Raw genomic sequence first — 12,392 nt, 5'->3', positions numbered from 1 at the left:
AGGCGGTATAATATAATAACTGTTATTGTATATTATTGAAATCAGACTGCGGATTCTAGAGATGGGTCGACTAAAATACAATCAAACACAAAAGGATATAAAGGGTGATTTTTTAAGAGCTTGAGAACTTTTTTAAACAATAAAACGCATAAAATTTGCATAATCTCATCGGTTCTTTATTTTAAACGTTAGATTGGTACATGACATTTACTTTTTGAAGATAATTTCATTTAAATGTTGACCGCGGCTGCGTCTTAGGTGGTCCATTCGGAAAATCCGCTTTTTTATCGACAAATTTTGTTCAGCGATGAGGCTCATTTCTGGTTGAATGGCTACGTAAATAAGCAAAATTGCCGCATTTGGAGTGAAGAGCAACCAGAAGCCGTTCAAGAACTGCCCATGCATCCCGAAAAATGCACTGTTTGGTGTGGTTTGTACGCTGGTGGAATCATTGGACCGTATTTTTACAAAGATGCTGTTGGACGCAACGTTACAGTGAATGGCGATCGCTATCGTTCGATGCTAACAAACTTTTTGTTGCCAAAAATGGAAGAACTGAACTTGGTTGACATGTGGTTTCAACAAGATGGCGCTACATGCCACACAGCTCGCGATTCTATGGCCATTTTGAGGGAAAACTTCGGAGAACAATTCATCTCAAGAAATGGACCGGTAAGTTGGCCACCAAGATCATGCGATTTGACGCCTTTAGACTATTTTTTGTGGGGCTACGTCAAGTCTAAAGTCTACAGAAATAAGCCAGTAACTATTCCAGCTTTGGAAGACAACATTTCCGAAAAAATTCGGGCTATTCCGGCCGAAATGCTCGAAAAAGTTGCCCAAAATTGGACTTTCCGAATGGACCACCTAAGACGCAGCCGCGGTCAACATTTAAATGAAATTATCTTCAAAAAGTAAATGTCATGTACCAATCTAACGTTTAAAATAAAGAACCGATGAGATTTTGCAAATTTTATGCGTTTTATTGTTTAAAAAAGTTCTCAAGCTCTTAAAAAATCACCCTTTACAAATTGCAGGGTGAAGCCAGAGAGAAAGCGACACGCGACGAGAAGCGAAACGATGCAAAACTTGACAGATCGCACGGAGTCGCACGGCAGAGCTCCGTCCTTTCAAGTTCAGCAGAAAAATGACATGTATGTCAGAGTGAGTGCCATGCGATCGGTCAGTAGTCGCTTCGCAACGCATCGAGTTCACTCTGACATACTTGTTAATTATCTGCTGAACTTGAGTGGACGGAGCTCTGCCGCGCGACTCCGTGTGATCTGTCAAGTTTCGCTTCGCGTCGTTTTCTCTCTGGCTTCACGCTTAGGTTGATGTCAGAGTGAGCGCGGAACGCGGCCCGAAGCGAAGCGATTCAATGCGATGTACTGCTTTCGCATCGCATTCACTCTGACAGGTTTGCTTTGATAAAACGTAACTAGCTCACACGCGCGTCCAGACGCTTCGCGTTCCGCATTCACTCTGACATCAACCTTAGGTTGTTTTTCAGAGAGAAAGCGATTTGCGAAGTGATGCGAAGCGTTTTGATGCGGTGCACTTTCACCGCATCGCGTTCACTCTGACAGGATTGCTTTGAACAAATGTAGTAAACTCCGGGCCTCGATTCAAAAGTCGGTTTTCACAGTGATTGTATAGCCTGAGAAAGGCGAAAAAATATTTTTTTTCGTGATAGGAAGGGGGATGGGGCGTTTGTTAGTGATGTAACATAATTTTTTATCGTGAGAGGGAGGCTCAAAACTTTTTGTCTTAAAAACGTTATGTCATTCGTAGTAAGTCTTTCGATTACTCCATGTTCTACAAAACACTAAACTTCATTCGGTATTTTATTCATCTTTTGACGAGTTTAGAACAGTCGAACTACCGAACATTCTCATTCTATTGATATATCAGCACAAATAAACATTTTTGACAGTTGTACCTTAAGGTACCACTGTGATGAAATGTTAGTTTTACTGAAAAAATAAGCTACCGATATTAAAACAGCTGAGATCAGTAATCCAATTTTAGTGTGTACGCACTTAATTTCGCTTAGTAATTATTACATTTTAACGAGTTTTCAGCTACCGAACTGACTAAAATGTCAATTCTATCAATAGATCAGCGAAAAAGAAACATTTATTTACAGCAATATCTGAGGGACCACAGTAACAAAGCGACATATTTTGCTAAGAATTTTTTTAATCAAATTTAAGTGTGTGCGGTATGTTCTTTCTTTTACTAGTTATTTGAAGATTGTTTGGATAGAAATTCTTTTACTAGTAATTTGAACATTTTTTGGATAGGAGCTAAAACTGAAGAAATAATTTCCCTCGTTTCGTTACCAGGTTTGTGAACAATTGGCAGTACTTTTATTTCTTTGTTTCAGGACATCTGACCTGTTTCTAAGTATATGATTATTTCTTGTTTACGGCCGTATGCGATACGTTTGAAAGTATATCAAATTCATATTCCCGTTTACGTTCGAGTCGATCACACTTTTAAACATCGTAAAGGGTGATTTTTTAAGAGCTTGAGAACTTTTTTAAACAATAAAACGCATAAAATTTGCAAAATCTCATCGGTTCTTTATTTTAAACGTTAGATTGGTACATGACATTTACTTTTTGAAGATAATTTCATTTAAATGTTGACCGCGGCTGCGTCTTAGGTGGTCCATTCGGAAAATCCGCTTTTTTATCGACAAATTTTGTTCAGCGATGAGGCTCATTTCTGGTTGAATGGCTACGTAAATAAGCAAAATTGCCGCATTTGGAGTGAAGAGCAACCAGAAGCCGTTCAAGAACTGCCCATGCATCCCGAAAAATGCACTGTTTGGTGTGGTTTGTACGCTGGTGGAATCATTGGACCGTATTTTTTCAAAGATGCTGTTGGACGCAACGTTACAGTGAATGGCGATCGCTATCGTTCGATGCTAACAAACTTTTTGTTGCCAAAAATGGAAGAACTGAACTTGGTTGACATGTGGTTTCAACAAGATGGCGCTACATGCCACACAGCTCGCGATTCTATGGCCATTTTGAGGGAAAACTTCGGAGAACAATTCATCTCAAGAAATGGACCGGTAAGTTGGCCATCAAGATCATGCGATTTGACGCCTTTAGACTATTTTTTGTGGGGCTACGTCAAGTCTAAAGTCTACAGAAATAAGCCAGTAACTATTCCAGCTTTGGAAGACAACATTTCCGAAGAAATTCGGGCTATTCCGGCCGAAATGCTCGAAAAAGTTGCCCAAAATTGGACTTTCCGAATGGACCACCTAAGACGCAGCCGCGGTCAACATTTAAATGAAATTATCTTCAAAAAGTAAATGTCATGTACCAATCTAACGTTTAAAATAAAGAACCGATGAGATTTTGCAAATTTTATGCGTTTTATTGTTTAAAAAAGTTCTCAAGCTCTTAAAAAATCACCCTTTACATGCATGAAAACAACGCCCATCCAACTTTTAACTATCAGTACTGATACAGACTTGAGTTGTAATGAAAAATGTTTGATATCATTTGTTACTTGACTTTTTTTTTGCTGAATGTGTATCATATTTGATCCGCAATTACTCAGAACCGCGCATATATTCGAAGGCTCGCCAGAAAAAAACAGCATTTCACTGTGTCTGTTAAGCTTTCTAAGTGTTCTATACAAAACACAAATTTATGATTTGATTGCAAATCACCTTTAGATTCGAAAATAAATTTGATGGAAATCGATTAATCTTTTTTCAGTGTGTTCGAACGGTTGATTCGCGGCATTAAACGGACGAATCGAAACCTCGGCATTTCGTCTTTTCGTCCCTAAACGAGAATGGGACTTTTCGTTCGTACGAATGATGTTCGAATACACGTATCGTTTGAAGCTAAACTGGCATACATTCTAGAATTAATCACAAGAATTTTATCAAGGCTTAGCATTTCTTTGAAAAAGTTTACTGATATTTGAATATTTTGTGGCAAACGAGTCGCGTTCTAATTCATTCGAGTGAAAACAAGAATCGCTTATTCGTATTCGTTCGAAAGTATCCGTTCGTCGTATGGTCGATACGGACGTAAACAAGAATAAGGGTGAATAACTTGCTCGAGATTTATTTTAGTAAAAAATGCACGATTTAACTCATGATTGAGTGCCTTTGTTTGTTCTTGAGTTCTGGGACGAATGGTTGACCAGCAGTTCCTCCAAAATCGGTACATCTGCAAATATGCGAAATTTGTACCGATTTTATTCGGGGGAATTTGTTTGCTCTCAGATTCACAATCTTGTGCAAATTTTACTTCGAAAAAATCTTGTGATTTTACATCTTATAAAATGCACATACATCGAGCGTCGTATTTTAAATATTTATATCCAGGAACATGCAGGGGAAAGTATTATAAAGCGCCCCTGTTGGCCAAAACGGTTCCCTTCCTCTTTTAGGCATTCAAGACTTTTCTCAACAAAAGTTTTATCACTCACACTATTTTTCCTTAGGTTCTTTCTGTTAGACAAGTTTGGCAGTTGTCATTTGTTGGAAAATATGAAGAAACTGAAAATATCATAAGGCAGCTTTTCGATGTAAGGATTTGCTTCGAATAAATAAGCATTTTATCCGTATAAAACGTCTAATGGTGGGTTGCTACTAAGTAACTAACTTTTAGCAGTGCTAATGTCTCTATTTACAGTATAAACATGCAGAAAAACGAAGCAAGTTCTTCGATATATCAATCTTCTCAACAGAGTGAGTTCACGGGCATTCTGTTCCACCCTTGATTCAACAGTATACTTCGATTTAAAATATTGTTTACTAGCTGACCCGTCGAACTTCGTTTCGCCCAACAATTATTTGTTCGAATTTATGTTTTCGGACATCACAATTGTCAAACGACTAAATGGTTAACGTTTCTCTCCGTTATTTTTCTGATTAACCTACAATGAATGGAATTCGACACACATTCGCTTCAGCCCGAAAAATTAATGTGAAAATGTGAAATACTTCTGTTAAGCAAAAATTGAGTAAATGTACAGATTATCATCTCATCCTTTGAATCAAAATACTGAACAGAGATCCCTCACTAATGACTTCGACATAAAGGATATAAGGATATAAGGCCACGTTTTCTCTTCCAGATGTGATTCTTGCTTTCGGTAATTGATGAAGAAGCTCACTAACCAAAATTTTGTTTTGTTATACCTAACAAAATGCTTAAGAGTTTCTTTTCTAGAGTTGTTCATTCGGTAGAGTAGGATATGTTTACAGTTTGTATTTAGCCCAAGTAACTAAAAGTTCGTAAAAAAAAAGATTTCTGAAGAGCATTCTGAACAATCCGTTTTTAAGAAATTACTTATACTTGAATGTTCGCCCGACGGAACAGAACAAACTTTGAGTAAGTAGTAAGTAGTAGTGAGAAAGTTTTCTCAGAACTTGTTCTGTACGTTAAAGTTGCCAAAAAGTGCCCCGCGTACTTTAGAGCTCTAATAAAGTGGATATTTTTCAGGTACTGTGGAACTTCTGGTTGTTTGGATAGACGACGCTTAAATTTTAATTTGATATTCATCTTACCAATTTGAACCTTCTTCACAGAATATGAAATATAAAATGACAGTCTCGTTCCATTATGGTAATCATCTTGAACATTGATCTAAATGCAACTTATTATGTGTGCTTAGTGTAATTTAAATCATTAGAAAGCAAAATTAATCGAAAATCTCTTAGTTTAATCTTAGCGCTTCTACAGTACAATCTTTTCATTGATTCACTCAAAAATATTCTGATTAGTTGAACTCGCACTCGCGATGACCAATACTATTCATCTGACTCCATTGAACACAATACATCAACTGGTAAATGATATCAGAACTTTTTCTCCTGACTCAGCATTTCGTCATTGAGTCATCTGGCAAGCAATAATCTCGATACCCAATTAAGCACGTGGCTCGAAATGAAGAACCACATGAATCATGAATCGTTGCGCGCCAACAGATTCTTTCAACGATCTAGTATTCTTTTCTTCGACCGTCAAACACTTATGCAACTCGTTGCGCGCCAAACATCAATCGTAGATCTAGCAACCATTAGTGACTTTTTCAACGGAAAATTCCATTGTCCATACAAAACAATTTTATGGAATTTTCCCACTTTTCCGGCAAGTTTTCTTATGTCGTTTTCGTTTTTAAATTGCACTACACTGGTGTAGCGAAAGCTGCACTGAAACCGTTCGTTTTTACCAATTGCACTACACCAGTGCTACACTTTTTCTGCACCGATACCACTGGTGTAGCACTCATCAAAAGTTTGGTGTAGCTCTGTGCAATGGAATCGTTTATTGTAGTCAATGGTTACTGTTTATGTTTTCGTCATTTTTGTTCGTTTATTCATGCCTCAGTGTAGCACTGCACCGGTGTAGTGCAAATTAAAAACGAAAACGCCATTAATTTTTTCGATTTACGAACCCAGTGGAGGTAAAAACTGTTCAAACAAATTTGACAGATCTCACGGAGTCGCGCGGCAGAGCTCCGTTCACTCAAGTTCAGCAGACAGTTGACAAGTATGTCAGAGTGAACTCGATGCGTTGCGAAGCGACTACTGACCGATCGCACTCACTCTGACATACATATCATTTTTCTGCTGAACTTGAATAGACTTGAAGTATTTCAATTGTATAATTTGTAGATATAGTTTCACTGATTGCAAGTGAAGATCAAAACGATCAAAAGTTTTTACGTATAAATGAAACATAATACGATTCATACGATAAAATTAGCAAGTACCTGATCACTAGCATTCCAGATATTTGAAAGTTTATTATCGCAATGATGATAGGCAGATCAAAAAAATTAAAAATGTCCAGTATTCTCGTTAAAGGACGACTCATCACTACAGAACCTTTCATTTGAATGTTGGCTATCAACTAACAATATTTGAAAATTGTCTCGTGCTTATAGCCAACACATTAATCTCAAATCGCTGATTTCACTCTAACTAAAGGTTTTAATAGATGAATCGGAAAACTGTTATCCTACAATAAAAGTAATCTTAAATTATTCGAGAGTATTTGCAAATTGCGACTTTTGATAACAGAACTTTACACTAATAATTTCCCATTATTCACTTTAATTGCAGAGAGATCCAACCAGGAATCGTGTCCAGATAAAATCAAAAGTGTCGAGCTCTGGTGTCCATATCCACAACAGCACACAATAAAGAAAACTCTTATCGTTTCATTCTCATGAAGGAAGCAATCCCAACGATCGAAATGTTTCTAACCAGGGTGCCATACATCGCTCTTCATCGCTTGCAAGCCTGCGGAGCGTTGCATGACATTAACACTCGACTGTAATATTTCAATATTATTACAGTGAAGCGCACTACATGACGTTGTTTATGTGCTCCCACTCTAGTATTGTACACAGTAAAAAAAATCAAAGTTAAATTAAATAATCTATCATTTAAAATTAATAAAATGGATGAGAAAGAGATTCGGTTTTTGCCGAAACCCAAAACCAGAGCAAAAATTCCTAAAACGGGATGTATGCGATCCATTACAGGTGAGTCATGAAATTACAGCACAGATTTAATTTATCACTTAAATTATTAATTCACTACCAGATCGAATACCGGCCCGTTTGGTGCTATATTTTCTGTCCTGGTCAGGATTTCTGGTTTCATTCATGATGCGCAACGACATCAATTTTGCCCTGGTGGCAATGGTGCGAGATGGAAACTCAAACTCATCGGTCAATGATCACTGTGTGCCCTCCATGACGAACAAAGCCAACAGCAATTTCTCAGCATTGCTCAACAATACAGATGATGACGCCCTGCTGCCGGATGTGACAAGAGAAATCGTCGGCGAATTCGATTGGGACTCCACTGTCCAAGCGGTCATCAAAGGTTCGTTCTATTGGTGCTACGTACTGTCACAGGTTGTTGGTGGTGTTGCCACTCAGTACTTTGGGACGAAGAACGTGTTTGGGTGGAGTCAGTTCCTAACGGCTGCCTGCAGCTTGTGCATTCCATATGCATCGGATATACACTACGGTGCGGTAGTTTTACTTCGGTCAATTCAAGGATTCGCCAGTGGATTGACTTGGCCGGCGATGTATGCCATTGTTGGTTATTGGATACCACCCGTTGAGCGAAGCAGATTCATGTCCAGCTTTCAAGGTTTTAGTATAGGAATTGGCTTGACGTATCCGCTGTGCGGATTCATCATCGCCTACTTTGGATGGAGATTAGTATTTTACACCACGGGAACCATCGGAATGATTTGGTGTATCTTTTGGTACCTGTTAGCCTTCAATACTCCACAGGAACACCCCCGAATTACCCCGGAAGAACTGGAATATATCGAGCTGAATGTTAGCGAGGATATAAAGAATGGGCAAGGAATGAAGGTGCCTTGGAAAAAGATTTTCACTTCGATGCCAGTGTGGGCAATTGGACTGACTACCTTCGGGCGCATTTGGGTTCACTACACATTCATTATGTCCGGTCCTGAATACATGCAAAAAATCCTTTGCTTCGACATCAAAGAAAACGGCTTGTTGAGCGGGACGCCTTTCCTGTGTTCCTACTTATCCTCGGTGCTATTTTGTTACATTGCCGACTATCTAATGGATAAACAACTGATGACACTGACGAATGTGCGTAAGCTATTCACTGCTCTCTCACAAATAGTACCTGGAATACTTGTGATGCTGGTTGGTTACCTAGGGTACAACATTTTGGTTGTGCTCATATTGTGGTTTGTGGCAGTTACCTTCATTACGGCATCGTATGCAGGCGCTATGGCTAACATCGTGGACATCGCACCGAATCTAGCTGGACCGGTGCTGGCCTTCGCCCAGACCATACATATGACGGCGTCCTTTTTGCAACCACTGGTCAGTGGAGTCATGGTAACCGATGCGGTGAGTATTGTTTATTACTTATGTCGTTTTCACTTGAAGCCCAACCAAACCCAGCTTCCACCCTAACTACTGTCAAACCGTTTGTTTCAAGCTAGTTTCGAACCTAGTTTCAACGTTGTTGAACTGAAAATAGAGTCAGTGTCGAACCTGGTTTTTATATCAGGTTTGCTCAAGTGCTAAGTGCGAACCCAAAATAGTTTCGTGAAAAGTGTTTGTTTGATGAATTTACCCTAGGTCAGTTTCAGTTTTCAAGAGAAAACGACATTACAATCTATGTTTTTCCGTACACTCACAGTCGGTTTCTTGAGAGCGTGCTCACTGTTAAATAATTGGTCAGTATTACTCAATGCCAGTTCTATCTCCTCAAGTATCAAGGTTTTCGACATACATCTTTTTGATGTGGAACACATCTTTATTTTCTATATAGGGGTGCAAATCAAAAATTCAAGGAAAAATACACGTAGAAATGTGGTCAGGTTTTAAACACTTACAGCTTAGTATATATTGCAACAATTATTAATATTATTTCATTATTTGATTGGAAATATTTTCAAGATTCGATTTGAATGTATCAAGCCACATATTTTCAATTATAAATGATTGAAATTTTGATTAGTAGCTAGCAGTGTCTTATTTTGTCTGTTATAAATCTCCGGCATATCGGATTTCCCTGCCATAGACGACGGTTTTGAAGGAGTAAGCGATATATCAAAGGGAAAGCATCGCTCTGATTGGTCAGTCGATGCAAAAGCGAAACTGTTGGAAACACGCGAATCTATAAGTATCAGCGAAACTATAGCTAACGTTTCAGTCCTACGTGTAGCATGCTAGAGGTAGGTTGTTGCTAGACAGCAAAACAAAAAGTGCCATAAAACGATTCGAAACATTAATTGGTATGCTTTAATCTTGTCAAGCTCGGATGAAATTCCATGTTATGTCGATTCGCCTGAGAGATTGACAACTACCCAGGGTAAATTTTGAGTGTTTAAGATTGATTTATAATTTATATAAGATGAACTCGATTGATAATGAGAAAAAGTTTATCGCTTCAACCGAAATCGCAGAATGGTAGAGAAACTTAACTCTATAAAAATAACTGCTTGCATACAAAACTTGAACACAAGCTTGGTGAAGAAAAGCTTAAATATCAAAATCTTATCTCAGGTATGTACAAATATATAGTTGCATAGTTGCATGCATACAAGCATTGTTCTGTGTTGGTTCCTAATCATGATCAATCTAATGTCGTTTTCGTTTTTAAATTGCACTACACCGGTGTAGCGAAAGGTGCACTTAAGGTCTGAGGACAGAGGGTCACGTGTTGAGTTTTAAATCGACCACGTGACTCGCTCAATTCCCTTTGCGCATCGTATTTCTCTTGTACTCTCGCGTATATGAGCAAACTATACCGGGTTGCCAGCATACATGTTATTATTTTGATGAAAAATGTTATCACATAAATCTATCGCATGCATCACATCGATTTCAATGAACAATGAAAAAATATTCAACTTTTACAAAGATTGAATGCGAAACAAAAAATGTGTTTATATACAATGAAACGTCTGTGTGTTTGGCAGCCTTGTCGAGCTAATTTTATTTCTCTCTCCTTTTTCAGAACGCTATCAGGAAACCAAAGCAAAAAAAAATGGCGGATGCATTGAAACTGACTTTGTTTCACAGAAAAATACAAGACTTTACTTTTATCGCGATAACATATATGTTTTTATGTACTAATCGCATCTAAACTAAATTATCTAGACTTTGTCACGGTAGATTTATGATACAAGCCTTCAAAGCCGAGATATTCGATAATCAAGTAGAGGTATGCATTTCCGAGCGTTCCAATTTTCAGCAATTCTTCAGTCAGAAAAAAAATACAGCACGACCGCTAGACTCAATGAATCATTCTGAAAATTCCACAGAATATTCTCAACTAAATTTCGAAGAGATTGTCAGGTGGGTTTTTCTATATTCTGCACCGTTTCCAAGAAAATATAATTTGAAATGGGAAAATAGCACAAAACCTACCACTTTACGGTACTGTCCTCAGCCCTTAAGTGACAAACTATGCTCCAAACCTTACTATAAAGACACACAAAGTCAAACTTGTAACCGAAAATATCAAAACATTCTTGGATATTTTCGGTAACAATTTTGACTACATCACATAAAATCCAATAAAGCTACCGCTTGTTTGGTAGCCTTGCTGAGCCGATTTTATTTTTATTTTTTTTTTTTAAACGGACACATGGAAACAAGAACTTTTTACAATGATTGAGCGCAGTGGGCTTAGCTCTCGTTATATTGGCTTGTAAAAAAGACTGGACGTAATGGATTTTTGAATTCTTCACACTTTGAGTATATCCTAATTCAATCGTTATTGTTAGTGATTACTCTTACACTAGAGCTATAAATAATGAGTAATTATGAATGACTCACATGAGGTTATATGTATATGTATTGACCAACTTGCTAACCATGTATATGCCTGAGTTTAGTAGCAAGCATGGATTCTCCTTCAAAAGAACGATTGAAGACGAGAGAACATTCAAGTCTTTTCGATATCTTTGCCAGTCGTTCACCGCCGATTAGATAGAATTACTTGACTCGCATGATAGAGCGCGGTCGAATTTACTTATCGAATACATTCAATGTCAATATATTCCATTGTAATTGACTTCCATTATCATCTTCGAATAAGTAGAAAGTATTATTTCTGTTGTGTCAATAGGATCGTAGCACTAGTCATGTAATCGAAGCTATGCTATGAGTCGGCTGTGAAGTCTGTTAAATCAGAAAGGCCAAATTTCTCTAAAGGAATGTATTTCCAAGACTTCCACACCCAGACATTTCCCTGGTGTGGATTCAGTATTCCCAATAGGGTTCCGTCACTCCTGCTGTGCGCTAAAAATTGGCTGCGAAGTCTGTTGAAATAAATGGTCATATTCAACAATAAATGTAATACCAAGACTTTGCTTTGCTTGACGACATTTATTCGAGTTGTTTATTATCTAATACAATAAAACAATGTTGAAATTTGATTCATTTACAATCACTTATGTATTTTTTGCCTTTCTCATATAGAAAGGTTATGCAATCACTGTGAAAACCGACTTTTGAACCAGGGCCGGGAGGGCCGAGTTTCATATACCATTCGACTCAGTTCGTCGAGTACGCAAAACGTCTGTGTGTGTATATATGTGTGTGTGTGTGTGTGTGTGTGTGTGTGTGTGTGTGTGTGTGTGTGTGTGTGTGTGTGTGTGTGTATGTGCGTATGTGTGTATGTAACGTTTTTTTGTACTAACTTTTATCGGAGATGGCTGAACCGATTTTTACAAACTTAGATTCAAATAAAAGGTCTTGTGGTCCCATACTAAATTCCTGAATATTATTTGGATCCGACTTCCGGTTCCGGAATTATGGGCTAAAATGTGTAAAAAATTGTGAAAATAAGTGCACTAACTTTTCTCAGAGATGACTGAACCGAATTT

General features: G+C 37.9%; 1 protein-coding gene across 7 annotated transcripts in view; it reads left to right on the top strand.

The window, feature by feature from the left end:
- The window catches only part of LOC131440349 (sialin), a 45,038-nt gene that overhangs the window by 27,247 nt on the left and 5,399 nt on the right, over nt 1-12,392 (top strand). For all 7 annotated transcript variants that reach the window (XM_058611588.1, XM_058611589.1, XM_058611587.1 and 4 more), the window contains exons 2-3: nt 7,109-7,533; nt 7,595-8,898. In XM_058611588.1, the coding sequence (XP_058467571.1) occupies nt 7,449-7,533; nt 7,595-8,898 (1,389 nt within the window). In that variant the 5' untranslated portion in view covers nt 7,109-7,448. The remainder of the gene's footprint in view (nt 1-7,108; nt 7,534-7,594; nt 8,899-12,392) is intronic.

Source organism: Malaya genurostris, chromosome 1 (assembly GCF_030247185.1).
Source record: "Malaya genurostris strain Urasoe2022 chromosome 1, Malgen_1.1, whole genome shotgun sequence".
In the NCBI taxonomy this organism is placed as follows: domain Eukaryota; kingdom Metazoa; phylum Arthropoda; class Insecta; order Diptera; family Culicidae; genus Malaya; species Malaya genurostris.
The sequence above is the reverse complement of the archived record's forward strand: the minus strand, read 5'-3'. Positions and strand labels throughout refer to the sequence as shown.